Below are 26,675 nucleotides of genomic sequence, written 5' to 3'. Positions count from 1 at the left end.
GTGCTAAGCCTCAACTCCTTTGCATGACCCCTTCAGTCCTGGGCCATCATCTACAACTGAGGCTGCACCTTCACCAATGGCCTTCCCTGGCCTCTCACGGTGCCAAGCCTCAGCTGCTCTACATGACCCTTTTGTACCTTCAAAACCAGTACCACCTGGGTGACTCTTACACATTACTGAGCACAGTTGCAGTATGAAATACAACCTTGGCTATCTCTGGAGCACAGCCTCTTTGGGCTCTCAAAAAACACTTCCCAGAGTTCACCTCAGTGATGCTGGTCTCTTCTTCATCACCACTAATTTCTTAGCTCCAGCTGACCAGCATCAATTATCCCTGTAGTCCCTTTTATTTTTCACTCTAAAACCAGAGCCACATGGCCAAAGCTGCCGAGTTTTGCTGCTTGCAGGAGCTGGAACATGAGCCCCTTGTTCTATTACATTGTCACTAGCTTTCCGTTTTCCAACTCCTTCACTGACTAAGCTTGGCTGTTCCGGATTTTGCTCTGTAGACTGGCCTTGAACTCAGAGATCTGCATGCCTGTCTCCCAAGCACTGGGATTAAAAGTGTGATCCACCAAGCCTGGATTTATGTTTTTCTTCACCTAGAACTTGCTCTGTTCTAGGCTGGCCTTGAACTCAGATATCTGCTTGTCTTTGCCTCCTGCGATTAAAGGATTATAATACCATGTCTGATCCTAAACTTAGTTGGGTAGGATCTTGCCCCAAGGTCACTACTCTAAATTCAATTTAATATCCTTGAATATGGAATTCAGCTCCATTTCACTTCCTGTTGCCCCTTTCATACTCGAACCATGTACTTTATATTTTTCCTTTCTCAGCTTGCTATGCTTGTTTAAAATGCTCTTCATGAGGCTTAACCAGAGAACAAAGTCTATGATGGGTGTTTTTGCAACTTCCTTTGTCAACGCAATTAATCTGAGTCTCTTCACCTTAGCCTCAGGCAAACTCTTCAGAGAAGGGCAAGAAATAGCCTCATTCTTCACCAAAATACCACAAAAACAGTCTTTAGGCCACATATTGAAATTGTCCACTAAAACCTCTTGGGCCAGGTCTGCACAATTCAAATCACTCTCAATAACAAAGCCTTTCATATTCTTATTAAACCCCACTTACAGTATTCCACTGCTTTCCAAATCCAAAGTCCCTAAATCTTATAAACAAAACCATGGTCAGGCCTATCACAGCAAGTCTCTGGTACCATCTTGTGTCTTAGTTGGGGTTATACTGATATGGACAGAGGTACCACAACCAAGGCAACTCTTATAAAGGACAACATTTAACTGGGGTTGGCTTACAGGTTCAGAGGTTTGGTCCATTATCATCAAGGTGGGAGCATGGCAGCATCTAGGCAGGCATGGTGCAGGAGGAGCTGAGAGTTCTATATCTTCATCTGAAGGCTGCTAGCAGAATACGGACTTCCAGGCAGTTGGGATGAGGAGCTTAAGCCCACACCCACAGTGACACGCCTACTCCAACAAAGCTATACCTCCCAATAGTGCCACTTCCTGGGCCAAGCATATACAGGCCATCGTAGTATGTGAAAAGAATTTATTTTTAAAAAGGTGATATAAACAACATTAGCATGATATAGTCACATATTTTGGTAGAAGGAATGCATTTATCTTTATAAAAAAGAGTGATATAAACAACATTAGTATAATATAGCCACATATTTTTGGTAAAAGGAATGCATTTTCTTCACAAAAAGGAGTGATATAAACAACATTAGCATGATATAGTCACATATTTTGGTAAAAGGAATGCATTTATCTTTATAAAAAAAGAGTGATATAAACAACATTAGTATAAGATAGTCACATTTTTGGTAAAAGGAATGCATTTATCTTCAATGTATGTTAGGAAACAACTAGGGTATATAAAATTAGATGTTACCCCCAGTTTTTTAAAACTTAGCTTAGAATCTTTGTAAAGATCAGTGATGTAGTACTGGACTAGGTCCTGTGCTTGCTCCATAGAGCATGCATTCAAACCAGCACAGATAACAATAACACACTTTCCTTTGCTCCATGGAGACAGAGCAGCGTCAATGGTTAGGAGCAGTGCAGGGGATGAAGGCAAGATACGGCTTTGCTGTTTCCTTCTTGACTGAGGAGAGATCTTGTCAGGCTAGCAGGATGCTGGGAATGATGGATAACGTGACCACTAGCCAAGCTGCAATCCAATGGACTCCAGAAGATCTGGCTGCAAGAAGAAAATCCCAATCACTTAGACTCTGCTTGCTGTGTTGAGGAGAAGGACTGAGCATGGGGATGCGCTGGAGAAAAGGGTTCCTCCCTGGGGAAATCCTCCTCCTCCTTCCAAAAGCTCAACCTCTTCAGAGGTTGTAAAGAGTTGGGAAATACTTTAAATATCATTGGCATGGCTGACTCTAGTGATGGATACTTATCCCAGCTTATCCATAGGACCAGGAAAGAACCAATCCCATACACTGGAGAACAATGAGATACGGCCATGTAACTTTAAAATGTCTGACATCAGGGACAAAGGGACCACTTCTCCTTGTTTTTCTAACACACTAGTCTTTGTACTAACTAAAACAAATGGGGGGAGGGGGGAAAGGTGACTGAAGGAAAATGGATAACAATGAAGGAAGGAAGGCGGAGAGGAGAGATCTGAGATATCAGAAGGGATGAGTGATTAAATGAGGAGAACTGATGGGCTTTCTAGGAAATTTTAGGCAAAAAAAAAAAAAAAAAAAAAAAGGTCAAGATCAGTTTAGCCTTCCTCAAATAGCAGGGAGGGGTGGTTTTATTTTCGCTGCAGTCTCTCCCACTTTTAAAGGAACAGTATCACCCTTTTCCAGGTCTCAGAATGTTGTACTGACAGGAAATTGGCTCGCCTAATTGTGGTCTCATAACCCAATGTCTGTCACATTGGATCTGTAGTGAGAGAGCATATTAGGGGAAGATGAAAGCTGTGACCAGTCGGCTGAGAAGGGAACAAGAAAATAGAGATCCGCAGCCCACGTGCAGAAGCCGAGACAAAGAAGAGTCTGACCCAGGAGAGTAAGCCCTGAGAAACACAGACAGCAATGTCTCCAGGACTCAGGTTCTCTGGACATAAGATATTATGAGTGTTTCTGTGATCAGAGTCTGGGCCCCGGTAGCTCTAAGAACCCTGCTTAGGTATTCACCTTTAATAAGCCAATGAAAAAGACCAAGTAAAGTTTTGGGGGAATTTGTTAAAGAAAACTACATTGGGAAGAGGGAAACAAGGTCCAGGAACATCCCCACTATAATCCACATTCAGGTCCGAATATGTAGTTGAGGTTTACACAGAAGGCAAGAGGTACACGTGAGTAAGCAGTCTTAATCAAAGTGTGGTCCCACGTGGTTTTAATCTCTCCTGCAAGGTGTTCTGGCATGCTGTGATAACTGTGAAATCTCTTCCCTGGAGACAAGCCCTTCCTCTAGCAGGTGCCAGCCTTTATAGTCTTTGACTCTTCCAACATGGGATTTCTGGAGAAAATCCAATTTCTTGGGGTCTGTCTTAGTGTCCTATCACTGTGAAGAGACATCTTGTTCGAGGCAACTCTTATAAAGGGCTCACAGTTTCAGAGATTTAGTCCACCATCAGCATAGCAGGAAGCATGTCAGCATGCAGGCAGAAACGGAGCTGCGGAAGGACTGACAGGCATCAGGAAGAGAGAGAGACTGGACCTGGCTTGAGCATTTGAAACCCCAAAGCTTCTCTGCCCCCTGTGCCACACTTCCTCCAACAAGGCTGTTCCTCCTAAATCCCTGTCAAGAAGTAGCATTCCCTAATAGCCAAGCATCCAGATACACAAGCCTGTGGGGCCATCCCTATTCCAACCACCACAGTGTCCACTGTTTCAGTGGTCTGAGATCCAAAATGAAGGTCACGGTATCTCGAGCGCTACGTTTCCCCACTCTTTGTTTCTACTCCTCAGTCTGTTTTGTTGTCGTGGTTTCAACGATAATATATTCTGATCCTGGTTTTCCCTCTTTCATCTTCTCCCAGATCTTCCTCCACCTCCCCACATCTTCGTTCTCTGTCTCCTTAGAAAACAGGCAAACAAACCGGCCAGAATGAAACAAACAAACAAAAACGAAAACCCAAAAAGACAAAGAAAGAGCATGGGAAAGACACACATACAGATATATAAAATCAGAAACCATAATATATTAACAAAAGACCAGAAAAGTTAAAAAACAAACAAACAAACAAACAAACAAATCACCCCGCCCCCCTCTCTCTCTCACACACAGACACACTCCTTCCAGAATACCACTGAGTTCATTTTGTGTTGACCACCTACTGTTGGGCATGGGCCAGCCCTTTAGTATGGTTTGTATACAGTAAGGCTTCATTGGAGAAAACTAAACTTTCCTTTGCAAATGGTTGACACTTGGAAATAGCTTCTGGGTTAGGGATGGAGGCTCACATCCACTTCCCTGTTGGGACCCCGTATGGCTTGGACCTGTGCCAGCCCTGTATATGCTGCTGTGGTGTAGTGGTTTGAATATTCTTGGCCCAAGGATGACACTATTAGGAGGTGTGTTACTACAGGCGTGGGCTTTAAGATCCTCATCCTAGCTTTCTGTTAGCCAGTATTCTGTTTGCCTTCAGAACACGATGTAGACCTCTTAGCGCCTCCTGCACCATGCCTGCCTGGATGCCGTCAAGCTCCTGCCTTGATGAAAATGGACTGACCCTCTGAACCTGTAAGCCAGCCTTAGTTAAATGTTGTCCTTGATAAGACCTGCCTTGATCATGGTGTCTGCTCACAGCAGTACAACCCTAACTAAGATTCATGGCCTCTATGAGTTCATATGAGCATCAATCCTGTTATATCTGGAAGGCATTGTTTCCTTGGTGCCTTCTATCCCACTGGCTCTTACAATCTTTCTGCCTCCTCTTTTGCAAGCTCCCTGAGACCTCAGTCTTGAGGTAAAATATGCTTGCATCTGAAACAAATATCACAAACGTAATATCAATAGGAACTACAGTCAGAAGACAGCGAGTGTCAGGTAATTAGGCATAAGAATAATTTTTCCATAAGCCCTCGACTTTAGTTACTTTTAAAATGGTAGGAGTTACTCCCATTTTAGTTGTTGGCTTTGAGACAGGGTTTCACTATGAAGACTATATCAGTTCCAAAATATTTTATTCTCCTGCCTCAATCTCCAAAGTGCTGGGATTAGATGAGCCAACACGTCCCACTTTCAACAGCTAATATTGAAATTACCTGTTCCCAAATGGAGAGTACATTTGTCTCTTCAGAATATCTTTCTGGGGCTGGAGAGGTGGCTCAGCGGTTAAGAGCACTGACGGCTCTTCCAGAGGTCCTGAGTTCAATTCCCAGCAACCACATGGTGGCTCACAACCATCTGTAATGAGATCTGATGCCCTCTTCTGGTGTGTCTGAGGACAGCTACAATGTACTCATATATAATAAATAAATAAATCTTTTTTAAAAAAATGAATATCTTTCTGCCTGTCAGGAGAGTTATCTGACATAACATGGGTCACAGAAAAACATTGCTACTACAGGTATGAGCTACTCTAGGAAACTGTGTACATCGGGGCTAAAGGATAGCACTTTTAAATATGGAGCATGGGGTAGCTAGAGTTCTGAAGGTTGTAAACAATTTCATTAAAGGGTCCCCCAAGTCTGGTTGTTTCCAGAGTTAGAGGAACCAAATGTAACTTAGGTGCTATTAATTTACCGTTACTATTTATCATTTGTGATTAATTTGCCAGAATTAGTTTTATATGATCCACACGTATCATTCATTTGTTCCTTACAGCTTTATAAGAGCAGGTATTCTGTCTTACAGTTAAGAGAAACAGAGCTTGGAGAAACTGATATGACAGCTAAACTCAGTTGTCAATTTGCTGGGCTATGGAATCACCTAAGAGACACACATCTGCGAGTTTCTGCTAAGGATATTTCCAGAGCGATTTAAATGAGGAGGGAAGGTGTATGTTAAATGTGGGCAACACCATTCCATAACCTGAGGCCTCCAACTTAATGAAGCATGAAAAGAAGGAAGCCTTTGGAGCACCAACATTCAGCCCCCTGCTCCCTGACTGTGGACATGATGTGTAAAGCCATCTGACCTCTCCATTGCCATACCGTCCCTGTCGAGACGGACTGTATTCTTACCCATCCTGTCTTATGCTGTTTTTGTACGGTGGAGCTGATCTTAGCTATTATGTGGGTTCTTGTTTTTGTCACCCTTTATCCCTTCTGGCCAATTTTACCCCCTAAAACAGAAGAGAGAAAGAAGGATAGAGGAGAGAGAGAGAGAGAGAAGGACAGAGGAGGGAGGGAGGGAGGGGGGAGAGAGAGACAGAGAGAGAGAGAGAGGCAGAGACAGAAAGAGACAGAGAGACAGACAGAGAAACAGAGACAGAGACAGAGAGAGAGACAGAGAGATATAGAGAAAGAGACAGAGATACAGAGAGATTGATCCCTGAATCTAATTTTTTCCCTTTTGTTTCTTCTTTGAGCACAACTGCTAACAAACTGAAAACAACCTTCCTAAACTACCACCAACCACTCTGACTCTCCAGGATCTCACATTTACATGAAAAGTTCCTGTGAAAAGTTCCCAAATTCCAAACATTACACAGTTGCAGAAACTATCTGTAGCTAGCAAAACCATGCCTCTGCTAGAGCATGAGGCAAATCACAGTCAGCTGATGCGGAGAGTCCGAAGCAGCCCCACGTCCCCACACCTGGGGTTAAAACAAAAGCACATTATTATCGCTACAGTATGGTACAATAAAAATAACTAATACCATGACTAGATCAGGAGTGGTCCCAGAAGTGACTGACTCTTAAAATCTAGGACTTCAATGGTACCTGAGTAGGTCTGAATTAAAGGGGAGGGACACCATGTGAACAGATGTTCCTAGGCAACACAGAGAAATCTGAAGCATGAAGCCTAGCATTTCCCTTCCCACCTTTACCAAGGTGCATAATACTGGTACATTGTCTATCTGCTGACAAGACTCTCTCTCCTATTCACTAACTTCCCTCTCATTCATCCACTTCCCCTTACTTTCTTGCCTAAACTACTCTTTCACTTTTCTACTCTCCCTAATGGTCCTGATATCTCAGACTGTCCTATAATTACTCAGGGCTCAACTTCTCGGAGAGATGACGTGAGCTGGCTGATAGGTAGCTGCAGTGCCAGACAGAAGCCAAGCCTCTCAAACATCAATGATGCCTTTGAGACTCTCCACTATGTCTTTGTCAGGAGGTAGAGGAAGAACCCCACACCCTTCTTCCTTCAAAAGAAACCAGTCATCTTGGGCCCACCTCAGCTCCCTGGGAGATAATTCTTACCCAGCGTACAAGGTGGAATAAAGTACAGTGTGTCGTTCTCGCTGCTTACAGGATTGCTGACTTGGCAGGTGTAAAATGTAGACTTGTTGTGTGGAGTGATGGTGATTTCGAGTACATATCCTGGATTCCTTTGGGGAAAGGGCCCCGAGTCCTCATACCAAGTATAGTCAACACCTTGGTCCTCTACCTTACATGATAGCCTCAGGTGACAGGAGTCAGTCAAATCTTCAATCTTCTCGACTATGATGGCAGGCTTGGACACAAGATCTGAAAAAAAGTTTACTATGAGACAGAGTGGGTGTATGCATTTGTGCTGTATTTATGATGCAAAAGTTTAGCCAACAAACTACAAAGGGAGACAGAGAGGGGCCATACTTGCCATTTAAGATGGCTGTGGACAAGAGACTCCTACAGATGGAGCCAGGGAGCAATTTCGTCTTCAAGAGGCTGCTGTTTGGTGGTGATACTAAGGAAGATCCAGGAGGGGGAGCTTGAGGCCATTATTTGCCATTGAGCTCATCTATGAGTCAAGTGCCCTTGGGGAGACCAGCTGGCTTCTGTGTTTCCTATTGGAGATACTCAGGGCCTGTTCTCCAAAAATAACCCACTTCAAGCACCAGTGCGCTATTCTGTCCCTCAAGAATTCTGGAGTTCAGATTCAAAGAGAATCCTGAAGGGCCTCAACCTGTAACAGAGAAGCCTGATGTTCTTCACACGATCAGTACAGAATGCTTAAATCTATAAACAGGCCATCTTTGTCTCCATTGTGAATCAAAAGCTCACAAAGAAATGTGGATTTGCTTAGTTTGTCTTTTTCCGTGACTTTCTAAGTATTTCATAAATGTACTGTTTGCTTCATTCTGAACCATGAATCTTTTTCCATGGGGTAGTCAAGGATCCAGCTTTATTTGAACAGAGAGCTGCAAGGAGGAAGACAGTGAACTCTTTAGTCACTGGTGGCTGTCTAGTTTTATCCTCCACCCCTAAACACACACTGTGCCTGTGGCCATCTTACAAACTGTAGGAAGCCATGAGGCGAAGGCCAGAACGCATTAATTTAACTGCAAAACAGGCTTTTCCTGAGGAACATGGAGGCTGGACCCTGAGTTGTTTCTGAAACCATTTTTATTTAATTCTGGGCCAAGGAGAATGTAGTATTAAGTCCACCCATTTTGAAAGAGAAAAGAAGATGTAAGGTTTCCAATTATTCGTGGCCTCATAGATTTCTTTCTTCTTATCTCTATCCATGTAGCAAGAAGACACACTACGATATGGCCACCAGTGGCCTACGGAGTTTTCTGTCCCTTTGGGGACATGAATTTGAGTAAAGCCTGGATCCTAGATGATCCTACAGAAAAGAATTCTGTGGTGAACCAGAATGAAGCAAAGTTAGTGAGTTTATTAAACATATAGACAGGTCGCATAGAAACACACATTACACAATTTAAACAAACTGTAAATAAGTGATTTTTTTTTATGAGTTTCTGATTGGGCATAAATTACGTCTTGTTAATGGTGGGATCTGTAAGTTCCTGGGACTCAGAACTCTGAACTGGCCCCTGTCTTTCTCTTTTCAGCCCTGCTTAGGTCTTCTGCACTCCCTTGAATTGCTCTAGGGAGTTTCGTAGAACAACATCTAACATCTAACAAAGAGTTGGTTTCTGGAACTTCCCTCCAAAAATCCTTACCAAATATGGGTGAAGGGATATTTCTATCTTACTCCACAACCACTGAGTAACTGACCAGAGGGATTTTAAGGTATTAAAGGGACATGTAATAACAACACATATTTGTGGGGGAATTTCATGATACTTTGGTATACATCAAGAAAGTTAAGATTTGCCTCCTCAAATATTTATTCCTCTTAAGGGCTGGGAATCTTTGAGGTATTCTTTTCCAGCTATTTTGAAATACTGGTCTATGGAACCCCAGCAAACCCCTTCTATTTAACTCTATGTTGGCATTCTTTATCCAACGGCTCTCTAAGGACTATGAAACCAACCTCCCGCACATGGGTGAGAGAGAACACAGGAGTGTTTGCCACTCTGCACATTCTTATTTCATTGAATCAGAGCTTTAAACCTAGGTCCCTCTGACTCCAAGGACTCTAATCTTCTTTCCATAGGAACTGGCTAGGCTGGAGCTGTAAATGGAAATATTTGTCATGCTCAACCTGATAGAACTGTCCTTGAGAACCATCTCAATTTATCTTCTTAATACCTTTCTCTTCTACAAGTCTGATGAAGTCCAAGTTCAGACAGAGGTACATTTGAGGTACACTCAAAACTAATTTAGGTTGCTCACAGGGTGGAATAAGGAACTAGAGAAGAAATAGTCCTTGTTGTTTCCAGTCTGGCGTTGTTTCTTTCTGTTTGTGGCTCCTCAGGAGGGTCTCATGTTGAAGGTTTGGTTAGTCATAGGCAGCACTTGTGGAAAGTTGATTGACATAAAAAGCTTTGATCTCATCAATTGATTGATTCATTGATGGATTATAATTGAATGGACTATTGGAAAATGGTAGAAACTGGAAGGAGGGTCCTAATTGGGAAAGTGTTACTAGGAGCATGCCTTTGAAAGGCATGTCTTGTCCTTGACCCTTCATCCTGATATCTCCTTCCCAGCCTGAGGTAACCGGCTCTGGTCCATTGCCCGACTCTGCCATGATGCTGTACCTCCTGCAGTCATTTAGCATTGAAGCCAATTGCCCTCAGCCTAGACCCTCTGAAACTATTAACCTTACCTTGTTTGAATTCTTTCCCTCAGGTATTCTGTCATAGTAATGAAAACCTAACACTTTAAATCTTAGACTCACTTCAGGAGGCATTTTAAATGGGCAGCAGGTGGGTCAGGCTCACTCACAACTAGATGTATGTCCTGGAGAAATTAATTAAATGTGTCCTAGTGTTCTCTTCTCCCTCTCTCAGTCAGCTCCCCCTGGCTCCCAGTAGACAGCAGGGTCCCTGAATCGGCATTTGTCCCTTGACTCCCAGACTCACCATATACTTCCATGGTTATCTTCTGCTGGTCCTCAGTTTCGTGCAACATTCTCATGTAGTAGTCACCTCTGTCCTCTTTTGAGACATTATAGATATGAAGTGCACCATTTGTTTTGTCAAGATCGACCCTGTCTTTAAATACAGACTCGAATACAGTCTTTTTACCATTAGGGAAGTACTCTAAAATCTTCTGGTTGGTAGTATGAAGCCAGGTGAGACGTTGATACGATGGAAGTGGGTGCTTCAGGATTGTCAGGGTTACGTTGCTGCCGGTTATGGCATTTACATTTGGTACTGATTGATCTGCCAAGGAAAGTCAGAGTGAGACTTATCTTGGAGAAAGCATTGCTATCCAATGGCCCAACTTTAGCTTGAGGTGATAGAAGAAGAAGTTAGAGCCTAAGAAACAGGGTGAGGCAGGACTGGGTGGAGCAGAACTTATTGATTATAATCCCAAATTTCTGCTGTTATACAAAAAGACAAAGGATGCTACGCTGCTCCTGATATTTCATTCATAGCCTCTCAGCCTCCCCCATCTCTCTGTCTCTGTCTCTGTCTCTCTCTCTGTCTCTGTCTCTGTCTCTCTCTCTCTCTCTCTCTCTCTCTCTCTCTCTCACACACACACACACACACACACACACAAAATTTGAAGTAAATTGGTCCTAAGTCTTCTTCTATGGGCCTGTTTCCTGTTTGTCCAGTTGTATTCAATGAGCACATTAGTCACAGACATCATTATTATATAATTATAATCTAATATATTTAATACACAAGTGGGAGTTGAACATAAAAACAAATAAACCTGGACTGGGGGTGGCGTGTTGCTTAGTTGGTAGCGTGCTTGCCTATAATCCTAGCCTTCAGGAGTTACAGGCAGTATCTCAAGTTCACGAATATCTCAAATATCACAACTTCTTTGTCAACATAGTAAGCTTGAGGCAAGCCTGGGCTACATGAAACCCTGCCTCAAAAAAGCATTGACAGTATAATATCTTGTTACTATAGTAAGGACAAGGACAGGGTAGTGTGGGACTAAGCCACTATTTGGAATATAGAATAGGGAATGGGGGAAAACTGGGGAAATCTCTTTGATGCTTTGGCCACTAATGTGAGTTAGAAGATGTTTAAAACCTAATACTCCTTGAAAATCATGTGTCAGGTACTATATGAGGAGGTGGGAATACGTCAGTGTGTTAATCCTAAGAGGCCCTTGAGCTATCACATAAGAAGTGAACATTCCTGCCAGTAGGCTAACCAAAGACCTTCATACTCAAACTGTAACCTACTCCTACAGTTTGAATCCCCCAGGTTCATCTCCAGATCTGTAGCAGAACACTTGTTGCAGACCCCCTCCTCCTCATCCCCAATGGATCACAAAGATATTCACATCCAAATTTCCTTACCACAACCCATTGCTTTGTCCCAGTCTCCAACCCCAGCAGGCACTCCCTGAGAGCCCACAGGCCACTCTAAGCAGGGAAGCGAGTGGACTAACAGAACTTCACACTCCCTCTATTCCTCCTCTAAGTCCAACCTTCTAGTCTCATCCCCAGCTCTGTAGCAGACCTTCTATGCTTTTCCTCATACTCTGTACCCATTTCTAGAGGACTAAGCAAATCCTTGTGGAACACCTTGCTTTCCTCATTCTGTGGACCCCTCTCAGTCCTGCCATCCCATACCCTATCCTAAGTGTCAGCTCTCAATGCCCATAAAAACATTTTACTTGGAATCTCCAGTGGCCACACCTATCAGGGCACCAGAAGAATTTCCTACCAGACAACACACAGCCACTATACTCTCTTAAAATGCAAAGATGAAAAAGAAACCAAGGAACAAAACACTTACCCAACAAAGACAAGAACAGATATCAGCACCTAGAGCTATAATCTTCCAAATCTCAGATGCCTAGATGCCATTGTAAAAACATAACCATTAGTAGCCAAGACAACATGACTCCATTAGAGCCCAGCAACCCTATGACAGCAGATCCTGAATATTGCAACCTATCTACGGCACAAGGAAAAGATCAAAAGAGCATTTATGAATGTAATAGAGTTCCTTAAAAAGGAAAGGAATATGTCTCTTAAAGAAGTCTATGTAAATACCAACAAACAGTGGGAAGAAATGAATCAAACCTTCAAGACCTAAAAGTGAAAAAGAATCAAGCCAATCTGTAGGAAATCAGGAAATGAAAATTTTACTTCGACTAGGAAATAAACTCGAACAGGAAGCATAGTGGCAGGCTTTACCAAGCAGAATATGAGATGGAAGAGAGGATCTTGGGCATCAGAGACACAATAGATTATGTGGATATGCCATTCAAAGAAAATCTTAAAACTAAGAAACTCCTGGCACAAAACATCCAGGAAACCTGGAATACTTTGAAAAGAGAGTATCTATGAATAATAGAGATAGAAGTAGAAGAAATGTAGGTCAAAGGCATAGAAAATATTTTCAGTAAAATCATAGAGGAAAATTTCCCTAACCTAACGAAGAAGATGCCTATCAAAGTATAAAAAGCTTACAGAACTCCAAATAGCCTGGAGCAGAACAGAAAGGCCTCCTTGGCATATAATAATCAAAACACTAAATGTTCAGAACAAAGAATGTTAAAGGCTTCAAGAAATTAAAGAATAAGTAACTTATAAAAGCAGACATATTAGAATTAAACAAACGTGGAGACTCTAAAAGCCAAAAGTATCTGGACAGATGTGCTGCAAGAGCACAAATGCCACCCTAACTAGTATACCCAGAAACTTTCAATTACCATACATGGAGAAAATAAGATATTCCATGATAAAAGAAAAAAAAAACAAAGTTAATCAATATCTGTCTAAAACTCCAGTCTTCCACAAAATGCTAGAAGGAAAGCGACAATCTAAAGAAGATAACTACATCCAAGAAAATACAGGGAATAAATAATTCCAGATATACAAAATCAAAAAAAGGAAAGAGAGAGAGAGAGAGAGAGAGAGAGAGAGAGAGAACCACAGCACCACCAACAGCAGCAATAATGAAATAATAGGTATCAACAAATACTATTCATTAAAATCTTTCAATATCAATGGTCTCAATTCCCCAATAAAAGTCACAGACTAACAGAATGGGGGCAAAACAGGATCCATCCTTCTGTTGCATCTAAGAAATACACCTCAACATCAGGGATAGACATCATCTCAGAGTAAAAGATGGGAAAATATATTCCAAGCAAATGGACCTAAGAAGCAAGTTCATGTAGCCATTTTGATATCTTGTACAAACACAAGTATACCCACATTTGTAAAAGAAACACTACTACAGCTTAACCCTCACACACTGAGAGTGAGAGACTTCAATACCCCACTCTAACAATGGACAGGTCATCCAGACAAAAACTTAACAAAAAAAAAAAATTCTGGAGTTAAGAGACATTATAAACTAAATGGACTTAACAGATGTTTACAAAACATTTCAACCAAACACAAAAAGAATGTACCTTTTTCTCTGAACCTCATGGGACTTTCTCCAAATTGACCACATATTCAGACACAAAGCAAGTCTCAAAAGATACAAGAAAATTGAAATGATTCCCTGCATCCTATCTGACCACCATGGATTAAAGCTGGATATCAACAACAACAGAAAGCCTACAAACTCAAGGAAACTGAGATCAAGACGGAATTAAAAAATAAATTAAAGCCTTTCTAGAATTCAGTGAAAACGAGTACACAGCATACCCAAACTTCTGGAAAATGGTTAAAGTGGTGCTAAGAGGAAAGTTTATAGCATTAAATGTCTAGAAGAGAAACGTGGAGCAATCTCATACTAGTAACTTAACAGCACACCTGAAAGCTTTAGAACAAAAAAGAAGTAAGCACACCCAAGAAGAGTAGAAGACAAGAAAGAAACTCACGGCTGAAAGCGATGAAATAGAAACAAAAAGAACAACACAAAGAATCAATGAAACAAAGAGTTGATTCTTTGAGAAAATTGACATATTTTTATCCAAATTAACTAAAAAGCAGAGGGTGAAGGTCCAAATTAACAACATCAGAAACAAAAAAGGAGATGAATCACACGAACATACATTAAAAACCTATACTCCACCAAATTGGAAAATCTAAAAGAAATGGATAATTTCTTTATATATTACCTTTAACAAAATTAAATCAAGATAAGATAAGCAATTTAAACAAACCTAGTGAAATAGAAGCAGTCTTGGGGATTAAAAAAAAAAAAACTCCCAACCAAAAAATGTTCATGTCATATGGTTTTAGCCCAGAATTTTACCATATTTTCCAAGAAGAGTTAATGGTAATACTCAAATTATTCAAAAAAAAAACAGAAACAGAAGGAATATTGTCCAATTCATTTTTGTGAGGCCACAAATATCCTGATACTCAAACCATAGAAAGATTCAACAAAGAGAATCATAGACCAATTTCCCTTATATTCAGTAAAATACTTACAAACTGAATCCAGGACACATCAAAAGATATCATCCACCACGATAAAGTAGGCTTCAGCCCAGAGATGCATGGAGGATCTGTGTGTATGTGTTTGTGTGTGTGTGTGTGTCTCTGTGTGTGTATCCCATCATATAAATAAACTGAAAGGAAAAAACCCACACGACCATCTCATTAGATGCAAAAAGTCCTTTGACAAAATCCAAAGTCCTTCCTGATAAAAGTCCTGGAGAGATTAGAGCTACAAGAGATGTACCTAAACATAAGTAAAAGGAAGTTTATAGCAAGCCCTTAGCCAACATCAAATTAAATGTAGATAAATTCAAAGCATTTCCACTAAAACTAGAAATAAGACAAAGTTGTCTACTCTCTCCATACCTATCAGTACAGTACTTGTCTTAGCTAGAGCAACAACTGAAGGAGATCAAGGGGCTACACATTAGAAAGGAAGAAATCAAAGTATCTTTATTTGCAGATAGTAAGGCAGTATATACGAGTGACCCTAAAAATTCCACCTGGGAACTCCAGTAGCTGATAAACACTTTCAGGCAAAGTAGCTGGATACAAAATTAACTCACAGAAATCAGCAGCCCTCCTATGTACGAATGACAAACAGACTGAGAAATAGGTAAGGAAAACGACCCCCTTCACAAAAGCCTCAAATAATATATCTTGTGTTAACTCCAATCAAGCAAGAGAAATACTTGGATGATAAAAAAAAAAATTCAAGTCATTGAAGAAATTGAAGAAGATATCAGAAGATGGATCCCAAAGATAAAAGGATCCATGACTCCAGAACTTTCAAAATTCATTCAAGCCTTCATTTCAGAGTTGCTTCATCCTTCCAGTTCATCTATCCACTCCACCATTTGTTCTGAACTTACATGTTATGTCACAAAGCAGGTCACCCCAACAGGGAGTGTTTACTGATGGTATCCTAGGATGATGGCCTCCGGCCCAACTCAGATGAACAGAACTCTTCCCAGGTAAGAAACCTAAAGTCAGCCAGGCCTCAGACACCCTGTGCTTTGGGTCCTTATTTCTCAGGAAAGCCACAATTGCCCTTCTCTGAGCCTAATGCAGGCAAAGTGTACTTACTTCCCAATGAGCTCAAACGGCCAGTGTGCCCCAGAGACTCCTACCCTGTCGAATAAAAACTGCTTGCTTTCCTGCCAAGCCATTGCTCTCTGCTCTCTGGAACAAGTTTTGTTCTATAATAAACTTTTCATTCCCATAAAGCAGTCTAGCATGGTGGCTTCACTGTCTTGCTTACACTGACTGCTTTGTTTTTTTTTTTTGTTTGTTTGTTTTATTCTTTGTTTTTTGACTGATTCGGACAGACCAGACACTTGTTTTCAGTCGCTTCTGATTGGTCCAGTCCATATCTGACCTTCCTTCACACAGAATCATTTCAGTCTAAACAACAGATACTGTACAACCACAAGCCTTCATATCTCTGGGTTTTGGAAGCAATACAAGCAAGTGCCCTGGCCTTTAAAAATACACAGCCCAAGAGAACATTCTCACTGGGATTTTTATTTTATGTCTTCGGATGCAAGGACATGTATCCTAGGATGACCTCAAACTCAGTATGTAGTCAAAGATGACCTTAAGTGAAAAATTCTCTTGCCTTAGCTTCCCAAATGCTGGAATAATACCCGTGTGCCATCATGTCCAGATTTAAGTCTTTGGATATACATCCCACATTTATTCCCATTCTTATTTCCATGCGAATTTAATATGTGGCCCAAGTCAGTGAATTTTATTGTCATTTTGGTATTTGGAGTCAAATATTACCTTTTTCTTTTTCTTGGTAGAAGAGAGATCTGTTCTGTGATTCTAAGAATCTAAAGTTCTAAGTAACTCCAGACTCTGCCCACCAGACTCCAGTAGCGTTTCCTCATTGGAGATAACCAAAAGTATCTCAGGCATTGGGACCAAAGTTCCCCACCCAACCATGAAAAACTCACTTGGGTTATCCCAGACAAGCCTCAGATGGACACTTGAAGATGGAAATGCTCATGATTTGAGGAGAGGAGAATAAGTCATAGACACTTCCCACGTGGGAGAGTGCCGAGAAACAGTTGTGGACAGGATGTTGTGCCTTCCTCCTCAACCATCTGCATATAACATTTCTAAAACAATGACCTAATCACTGGATATGCCTGCTTACAAAATACGGAAGTGGTTTGTTCGTGGCTAACGTCTTGATGCATCCGTTCTTTTTTTTTTTTTTTTTTTTAATTAACTTGAGTATTTCTTATTTACATTTCGAGTGTTATTCCCTTTCCTGGTTTCCAGGCAAACATCCCCCTCCCCCCTCCCCTTCTTTATGGGTGTTCCCCTCCCCATCCTCCCCCCATTGCCGCCCTCCCCCCAACAATCACGTTCACCGGGGGCTCAGTCTTAGCAGGACCCAGGGCTTCCCCTTCCACTGGTGCTCTTACTAGGATATTCATTGCTACCTATGAGGTCAGAGTCCAGGGTCAGTCCATGTATAGTCTTTAGGTAGTGGCTTGTCCCTGGAAGCTCTGGTTGCTTGGCATTGTTGTACATATGGGGTCTCGAGCCCCTTCAAGCTCTTCCAGTTCTTTCTCTGATTCCTTCAACGGGGTCCTATTCTCAGTTCAGTGGTTTGCTGCTGGCATTCGCCTCTGTGTTTGCTGTATTCTGGCTGTGTCTCTCAGGAGCGATCTACATCCGGCTCCTGTCGACCTGCACTTCTTTGCTTCATCCATCTTGTCTAACTGGATGGCTGTATATGTATGGGCCACATGTGGGGCAGGCTCTGAATGGGTGTTCCTTCTGTGTCTGTTTTAATCTTTGCCTCTCTATTCCCTGCCAAGGGTATTCTTGTTCCCCTTTTAAAGGAGTGAAGCATTCACATTTTGATCATCCGTCTTGAGTTTCATTTGTTCTAGGCATCTAGGGTAATTCAAGCATTTGGGCTAATAGCCACTTATCAATGAGTGCATACCATGTGTGTTTTTCTGTGATTGGGTTACCTCACTCAGGATGATATTTTCCAGTTCCAACCATTTGCCTCAATTTCATAAAGTCATTGTTTTTTGATAGCTGAGTAATATTCCATTGTGTGGATGTACCACATTTTCTGTATCCATTCCTCTGTTGAAGGGCATCTGGGTTCTTTCCAGCTTCTGGCTATTATAAATAAGGCTGCTATGAACATAGTGGAGCATGTGTCTTTTTATATGTTGGGGCATCTTTTGGGTATATGCCCAAGAGAGGTATAGCTGGATCCTCAGGCAGTTCAATGTCCAATTTTCTGAGGAACCTCCAGACTGATTTCCAGAATGGTTGTACCAGTCTGCAACCCACCAACAATGGAGAAGTGTTCCTCTTTCTCCGCATCCTCGCCAGCATTTGCTGTCACCTGAGTTTTTTATCTTAGCCATTCTCACTGGTGTGAGGTGAAATCTCAGGGTTGTTTTGATTTGCATTTACCTTATGACTAAAGATGTTGAACATTTTCTTTAGGGTGTTTCTCAGCCATTCGCATTCCTCAGCTGTGAATTCTTTGTTTAGCTCTGAACCCCATTTTTAATAGGGTTATTTGTCTCCCTCAAGGTCTAACTTCTTGAGTTCTTTGTATATTTTTGGATATAAGGCCTCTATCTGTTGTAGGATTGGTAAAGATCTTTTCCCAATCTGTTGGTTGCCGTTTTGTCCTAACCACAGTGTCCTTTGCCTTACAGAAGCTTTGCAGTTTTATGAGATCCCATTTGTCGATTCTTGATCTTAGAGCATAAGCCATTGGTGTTTTGTTCAGGAAATTTTTTCCAGTGCCCATGTGTTCCAGATGCTTCCCTAGTTTTTTTCTATTAGTTTGAGTGTATCTGGTTTGATGTGGAGGTCCTTTATCCACTTGGACTTATGCTTTGTACAGGGTGATAAGCATGGATCGGTATGGATATTTCTGTTATTTCTAAGAAGGTAGATGAGACAGGACTAAAGCGAATGACCCTTGGTTTTCATGTAATTCATCAAAGCAGTGTGTCTAGATACTCAACACAAAGTAACAGTACTTGCCCATAGCTTATAATAGGAATAGAAGTGATAGAAGTGATCCTGCCTCTGTGTATCCATGCTAGTTGTGTGTTAGAAAAGCATAATTATATCTGTTGTGATAGCATATAATTGTATCCCAGTACTTGAAAGTTAGACTCAATAGAATTATGAGTTCAAGGTCAGCCAGTGCTACATAGTGAGCCCCTTAAAACACACACACACACACACACACACACACACACACACACACACAGAGAGAGAGAGAGAGAGAGAGAGAGAGAGAGAGAGAGAGGTGTCATAATCTCATATGAAGGAATTGCTCAGGAAAGAGAAAAGTGTTCTGAAGAAGAAATTCAGATTACTAAAACCACAAATCTTGTATTTTTTTTTTTGTAAAATTCCTTAATAAACTGGAGCTGAGTCTTGAAGACATTGGTGTGGTGTCACCTGGAGTTCTCTGAGAAGACCACATATGTACCAAGCCTATATAAACCCACTTAGTGAATAGATATTAAGATCCTGGATTTAAGTCTTGGTCACAACACGCAAGATGATCTTTTCTGAGACAAGGCACATAATGAAGTTAGTAGGCCACTTGACACGGACTCTGAGGAATGTAGAACAGGAGAAACAGAGATCAGATCTCCTCTCCAGGTGTTACGGTGCAGATGGGAAGGATCCAAAGCAAAAGGACAGAGAAGGTGAAGAGAGAAGGTTCCGTTTTGTCTGCTTGACTTAGGGACTGAAATGACTTAAATTATTGTATAAGTCAAGATTCTCTAGAAGAACAGAACTGATAGAATGATTTATTAAATAGATATGTTAGAGTGGCTCACAAGCTGTGGCCCAACTAATCCAACAATGGCCGTCTCCTAATAAAGAGTCCAAGAATCCAGTATGAGGGTGAATGTCTCAGCTGGTCTTCAGTAGACACCAAAATCCTGAAAAGTAAGCTGGAATCCAGGGAAAGAATGGACCTGTCAACAAGAGTGAGGGCTAGCAAGGAAAGAGCAAAAGCCTCCTCCTTCCTTGACCTTTATAGAGGTTGCCACGAGAAAGTGGGGCCAAATTTAGGATAGTCCTTCTTAACTCCAATTAGATCTAATTATCTAATAATACACCCAGCATTCAATCAACAGAGGCAAGATTCATTTCAATGCAATGAGCACAGACTGGGTAAGGGCAGGAGGGGACTGCAAGATGACTGGTGACCTTTGTACTCAAAATGTCAGCCCTCTCATTTGCCATAGCAACTATTGAAAAGTTTCACATTTTTAAAAGAAAAAAGTGAAATAAATGTAACTATTGTAGAAACTTTAACCCAATGGCAGTATTCAAAATCAGCTGGGTACAGAGAATGGTCCAAAAAGAGCAGCTAGGGTGGATGAATGCTGCTACTGCTGCAGATTTCTACTGGAAAGGGGCCATTTGGTCCAGGATTGGAGACAATGGGTGTGGATAGACTTGCACACATCTGAACGTGCGAGACAAGGAAAAGGAACTGGAGAGAACTACTAGAACTCTGGCTTGAGAAACTAAGCAAATTGATGTGCTATTAGTTAGGGCAGACAACAATGAAAGGACAGAAAAGTTAAGGAGGAGAAAAATGATGGAACATGGGCTTTTTGTTTTTGTCTTGTTCTTTTGTTTAAGACAGGGTCTTCCTATTATCTGGCTGTGGTGGAACTTGTCATATGGACCAACCTGACCTTGAACTCACAGAGATCTACCTGAGTGGGAGGGATTAATGGCATACACCACCATGCTTGGCTGTGGGAATAGTTTACACCTCCCGTCAGTATTAAGTACTGGGGTTCCTGCTCCCTTTCCCTTGAGGAAAAGTCAGCAATCCCAGCAGTTGGGAAGCAGAGGCAGTAAGACCAGGAGTTCAAAGTTATTCTCGGCTACACAGCAAATGTGAGGTCAGCCTAGGTTACAAAAGACCCTGTCTCAAAAGAACAAAACAATAATGTCCCCTCCTCTAGAAACTGGATGAGCCTTCATGGCTGCCTCAATGAACAGAATGCTGAGATGCGACTTGCAAAGCTAGGTAAGAAACCACAGGCAGTATTGGTGGGTCGGTCTTAACTGACTATTGAGTGCGTTACAGTTCAGACACTGGCCATGCAAATCAGAATGCCTGCAGATGACTCTGGGCTTCACCACAATCTCTCTGTAAGTAGTAGAGAAGCCGTGGATGAACAGTATCTAGTGAAGACCACCTCCGACTCCTGAGTGACATGAGCTGTACCTGTTATTTTCAGCACTGGTTCTGTGGGCACTCGTTAAACAGAAATAAAAAGTCGAAACAATAAAAAATCCCATTGAGTCAAAGTTTGAATACGTGTCTGGAAAGTCTAGAGTAGACACTCGAAAGAAAGAAAGAAAAAAAAAAAGAACAGAAACTCAGATCTGGGGTGGAAGCTGGGGGCCCGAGAGTTCATGCATGCATATCCCCCCCACTCCCATCTGCCTCAGGCTGCGAATGTCTCCAGTCCATCTTGACATTTTAAATTTTCATTGAATCTGACTAGAAGCGCCTCAGAGACATGGAAGGTAAGACGGCATGCTCATTTTTGAGGAAACTGAGTCACTGAAATGCCCTACCGGCTGGGCATGCCAGCCTACCTCTTTCCTCCCAGCAGCACTCAGTAGGCAGAGGCAGTCTGATCTCTGTGAGTTCGAGGCCCACCCTGGCCGACAAAGAGAATCCAAGGCAGCCTAGGGCTACACAGAGAAACCCCGTTTCAAACAAAAGAAAACGAAACACCCTACAGGATGGAGTTAGGACAAAAACAAGTTCTCCTCATACCCCAGTATAACGCCATTTTCAGTGCCTCCTCCTAGGCGGAGGAAGGGGGAGGAGAAAACAGGAGGTGTCCATTTGATATGAGGGACCAGGCGTGAAATGGACTCTGAGGACAGGCTGACAGAGAAGAAATAACCTGGGAAGACACAACAGCAAGTGTCTGGAGAGTGTAGTTGAGGAAGTAGACAGTTTAACTAGGGGTAATCCCCCTGTGGTTGTGCTAGAACTGATTAAGTAAATCCGTAGAACTCTCACTATTAGGGGGGCTGGCAGGGTTGTATTAGTATTAATAAAATTTATTAAAGACCATGTGTACAGAGAAGCCCAGGGAGCAGAGAGCACGCTGAATCATCACCTTGAAATGAACAGTTTAGGGAACCCCGAAAATGGTGAGAGAAGAATTATCAAGAGGGCGTCTCAAACTTTACCCTGAAGGCAAGCATTACAAAGGGAAGAGGCTAGTCAAATGCTCATGAAGGTATGGACAGGCAGAGCAAAGGGAAGATCTTTGAAGTTTTCATTGAGGTTAAATGCTGAGTGTGTGCTGGGCTCCGAGCACCGTTGAGAAACAGGATACTGTCCCAACAAGATAGAAACCCACAAGTCATGAGTTGCACGATCTGAGCCCCAGGGCTTCCAAGAAGAAGAGGCATGAAAACAAAATGGCTGTTGCAAGGCAGGATGAGTTGAGGGTACATAGATCTCTAGACAGAGAGGCCCAGGGTTAAGATGGACACTTCTTTTTAGGCAAACAACAAAATTCAGATCTGCCAGTTTGGTCTTAACAGCTAACCAATACTTCCTATTGGCTCCAAAGTCAACGGCTCTAATATTGTCCTAGGAGCTGAATCAGTCCACGGTGCTCAGTACAGTTACAAAGGGCCCTGCTGGCAGTGTCTCCCTGGACTTGCAGCCAGATCGCCCCAGGATCACCAGGGAGAGTAGCCTGGCACAAGGGATCCAGTCAGCTTTTCTCCACACAGGGCCAGCTTGTCTCCCTAAGACTTGCACACCACTACAGTCTTACAATGCTCTTCATTCTTCAAAGTCCTTTGTCAGGGGCCATAATGGGACAAGCTAATAACTAGCAGATGATCTTCCTGAGGTGGCCTGCTTCAGATTATTATATAATCAGTGGCAGGCTCGCCCTTATTATGCAAGGCCTAAGGGAATCCATTTTGGGAAAGATTCCTGGTATTATATGATTTTCCTGTCATTGTTAAACATATATAGCAATCATTAAGTAAAAGCCCACCCCTTTGGAGCAGATCTCAGCAGATCCACAAAGACCTATTGTCTTGTGGTGATACTGTATAAACAGATGACTTCTTAAGTCTTAATGATGATCCTGTAAGAATTCCTAAAATTATATCAGTGATTGTTAAGCTCTTTTATAGTGGGACTGCTATTAGGTCCTCTTCTGATAGTCAAAATTGCAGTCTCCCAGCTAATTGCTCTTAGATGGTAAGCAGACTTTCTCCTACTCAGAGCACATTCCAATAGGTTGTAAAGCAATTAACCAAAGCTCATAAAAAGGGAACTAATGATTTATTATAGGTGCTAGGACAGAAGATAAAATATTAAGTAGGTTTATTTATACAAAACTTCACTAATAACTTAGTTATGGTTTTAAACCTTCAGGGAACCTGTGGGGCTGTTACAGGTGATGGATGTTTAGCCAGATAATTACTCCTAATGGACAAGAACTAAACATCCTGTTGTAAACTTCTATTTCAATTTATGATTTGATTTTTTGTGTGAAGTTGTGATGAACTTTGTAGCGTGTAATCATGTACTGAAAGATTGTAAGTGCTGAGGACAAAGAGAAGAGAGAAGAATTTTTCTCCCTTAGAGATATTTCTTCCCTTTCCCCGCTTAGAGAAGAATTTTCTCTTTCCGGGCTTAGGATCTTTCAGCTTCCCCCTTAGGTAGCTTTTCATAGGAAACTTTTTTTTACAACTAAGTAATAAACATTATAATCACTTGTCTAAGTGTCCCTTTTTCTTTCTGTGACTTCCCCACTTGCTGGCTGAAAGTTAGAGCCCTGCAGTTCTCATACACCACCACCACCCCACCCCACCCCAGAGAGGAAAAAAGGCCACATTCCTTCATCCCCGTTAGGCTACAGGTGTCAATCGCCTATGTCCCGCAGCCTTTTACCCTCAGAAAAGAAGTTATCACCAGCATTTCAGTACAGTTAGAGGGCTAGCACGTCCTGAGACACTCAGACTTCAAAGTAACCACCAGAGTACTACTCTGATTCCGCCATTACCCTCTCCAGGCTGGGAGCCTCCTGGCAGTCCCTTCATTGGTGTTACTCACTCTCACCCCCATTGCCGAAAGTAAAGCTCCTTACAGTGAAAAGTATTTACCCAGAGAACTAGCCTGAGAGGCAAGGGCCTAACTCCTTCTCAGCTGGCCTGGGACCACAGGCAATTGGAGTAGAAAAATGGACTCAGGCCCTGAGCAGTGGACCTTATCGCAACGTAAATCGGTTATTTTATATAACTCCACTTTTAGACTCAGACCCTCATTCGGAGACTCCCGACAGAGCAGGCCACTGTAACATTCCCACAATTTGGATCTGTCTCTGATACAGTCAACTACTTTACTACTTTTTACATTCTCTCAGAGCAGGACTTACATAAAGCAAGTTTCCAACATCAAAGGGAACACATTGCTTCTGAACATAAAACATGGCAAGTTAAAAAAAAAACAACAAAAAACAAAAAACAAAAAAGGAGCCCCTTTTAGCAGAGAGCTTCCTTCCTCTTACTGAAAATTTGTTCACAGAACTCCAGCCATGAGGTGTGGTACAGGGTCCCACTTCTCTATCTCCCCTAGGTTCCGTTTCTCTTGTCCCCTTGTGAAAAGAAACGGGGCCTGGTTTTCCAGAGCTAAGGAATGCTTCCTGCCTTCCCAGAGCCCCGCTGAGAGCATCCAGCCCAAGAGCGCACTCATTTCCAAGGTTGAGCTAAGCCCCACCTCCCCTTTCCCAACTGGCAGTGCCTTCAGTGCACGACCACTTGGTGAAAACTACCTTGAAATCCAGTTACCAAAGACAGCAAAAGCGATTCCAGGATCAGAAACCATCTCCGTTTTTTGAAGTACATAATACTTTGAGAAGCTGCCCTGTGACACTGGAGACAACTGGAACCGCGCCTTCGACCAGCAGCAAAACCCCAAGGCAGGAAGTTGTATGAAGTTTTTCCGTTTCGTTTTTTTCATGAATTATCATTGACATAGAAAGAAGGAACCACTACGGTCACACCAAACGGAATAAAATTCAAATCCGGGGTTGGGATTTAGCTAAATAACGACTTTTTCTGGGTTCGGTCCTCAGCTCCGGAAAAAAAAAAAAGTTGCATTTTGGGCGGTAAATCTGGGCTGAACCGGAGAACTCGCGGGAGACTCTCTCTAGCCGCTCCTAGCAAGGCCCACCCACCCAGCTGCTCCCCATGCAAGGCCCGCCCATCCATTCCCCATGCATCCTGCTTCTGCAAAGTGGTACGATCAAAGGGACTATGTAAAGATGTTAATGTGAACTTTGAAAAATCCAAACTTACTTTTAACTGTCCTGAAGGAAGCAGTAATTTTCAGCATTTAAATAAAATTGCTCTTTTTCACTGTATTGGCCCAAATGATTGCAAGCATAAAAGAACGGGCAGATGTACTGGCTGGTTCTGTGTGTCAACCTGACACAAGCCGGAGTTATCACAGAGAAAGGAGCCTCCCTTGAGGAAATTCATCCGTGAGATCCAGCTGTAAGGCATTTTCTCAGCTGGTGATCAAGGAAGAAGGGTCCTGCCCATTGTGGGTGGTGCTGTCCCTGGGCTGGTAGTCCTGGGTTCTGTAAGAGAGCAAGCTGAGCAAGCCAGGGGAAGCAAGCCAGGAAGTAACATCCTTCCATGGCCTCTGCATCAGCATCTGCTTCCTGACCTGCTACATTCCAGTCCCGACTTCCTTTAGCGATGAACAGTAACTGACAAACAGCAATGCGTAAGTGTAAGCTGAATCAACCCTTTCCTCCCCAACTTGCTTCTTGGTCATGATGTTAAGTCCAGGAATGGAAACCCTGACTAAGACACAGATCAATTTTATGTTGTTTGCGAAGAGGAGAATCTGGCCAGTTGTGGCCTAGGTTACCACAGGAAAGGGCAAAGTTTGATTGGCTGGCTTAGTGTGGACTTCAGTAATTGAAAGACTGGGAGGATGGCTGAGATGAAGACGTGTCCAATGTTGACCGCTTCTCTGGGATGATGGAACACATGGGTGATGATAAGGACTCACCAGACGTAGACGGAGCAGATGATCATTCACAAGACAGTGGTGGGGAAGGAAAGGCCAGCTCTGGAGTAAGCAGTGCTGTCATTGCCTGGGTCTTGAGAAAGAAAAATAACTTCTGCAAGATTTCACAATTGAGAAAATCCCTGAGTTGATAGCTGGAAAGGCAGATGTGCTGTACTCGCCTCCTTTAATCCACTCTTCAACCTGATTTTTTTTTTTTTAAAGGCTTCACCAACGGTTGATTATGTACCATAATATGGGGCAGCCTGAATCAGCTAAGGCAATATCCTTATGCATGAACATTTCCCAGGATTCCATGAGGCAGTTGAGGTTCTAGGCGCTGCTGAATAACCGAGTTTCCCCTAAGTCTTCTTTCACCTTAGGAAAGCTCCCAGCTTAGGGAAAGATAAAGGTGTTAGAACCATGGACTTGAAGGAAGCAGAAACAAATTGGCTAATATCTTTTTTTTTTTCACTTTTTTTTTTTTTTATTAACTTGAGTATTTCTTATTTACATTTCGAGTGTTATTCCCTTTCCGGTTTCGGGCAAACATCCCCTAATCCTCCCCCCTCCCTTCTTTATGGGTGTTCCCCTCCCCACCCTCCCCCCATTGCCGCCCCAACAATCACGTTCCCTGGGGGTTCAGTCTTAGCAGGACCAACGGCTTCCCCTTCCACTGGTGTTCTTACTAGGATATTCATTGCTACCTATGAGGTTGGAGCCCAGGGTCAGTCCTGTTGGCTAATATC

General features: G+C 42.4%; 1 protein-coding gene across 1 annotated transcript; it reads right to left on the bottom strand.

Annotated features, from left to right (window-relative positions):
- Nucleotides 1–1,552: 1,552 nt before the first annotated feature.
- Cd48 (CD48 molecule) lies at nt 1,553–25,066 on the bottom strand. The gene is made up of 4 exons (XM_032915363.1): nt 24,680–25,066; nt 10,357–10,659; nt 7,361–7,627; nt 1,553–2,223 (listed from the first exon to the last, which is right to left on the bottom strand). Exons 1-4 carry the CDS (start codon nt 24,750–24,752, stop codon nt 2,144–2,146), a joined length of 723 nt encoding a protein of 240 aa, XP_032771254.1. The 5' UTR covers nt 24,753–25,066; the 3' UTR covers nt 1,553–2,143.
- Between the last annotated feature and the right edge of the window lie 1,609 nt (nt 25,067–26,675).

Source organism: Rattus rattus, chromosome 10 (assembly GCF_011064425.1).
Source record: "Rattus rattus isolate New Zealand chromosome 10, Rrattus_CSIRO_v1, whole genome shotgun sequence".
Classification (NCBI taxonomy): Eukaryota; Metazoa; Chordata; class Mammalia; order Rodentia; family Muridae; genus Rattus; species Rattus rattus.
This window is presented reverse-complemented; position numbering and strand designations above follow the sequence as displayed.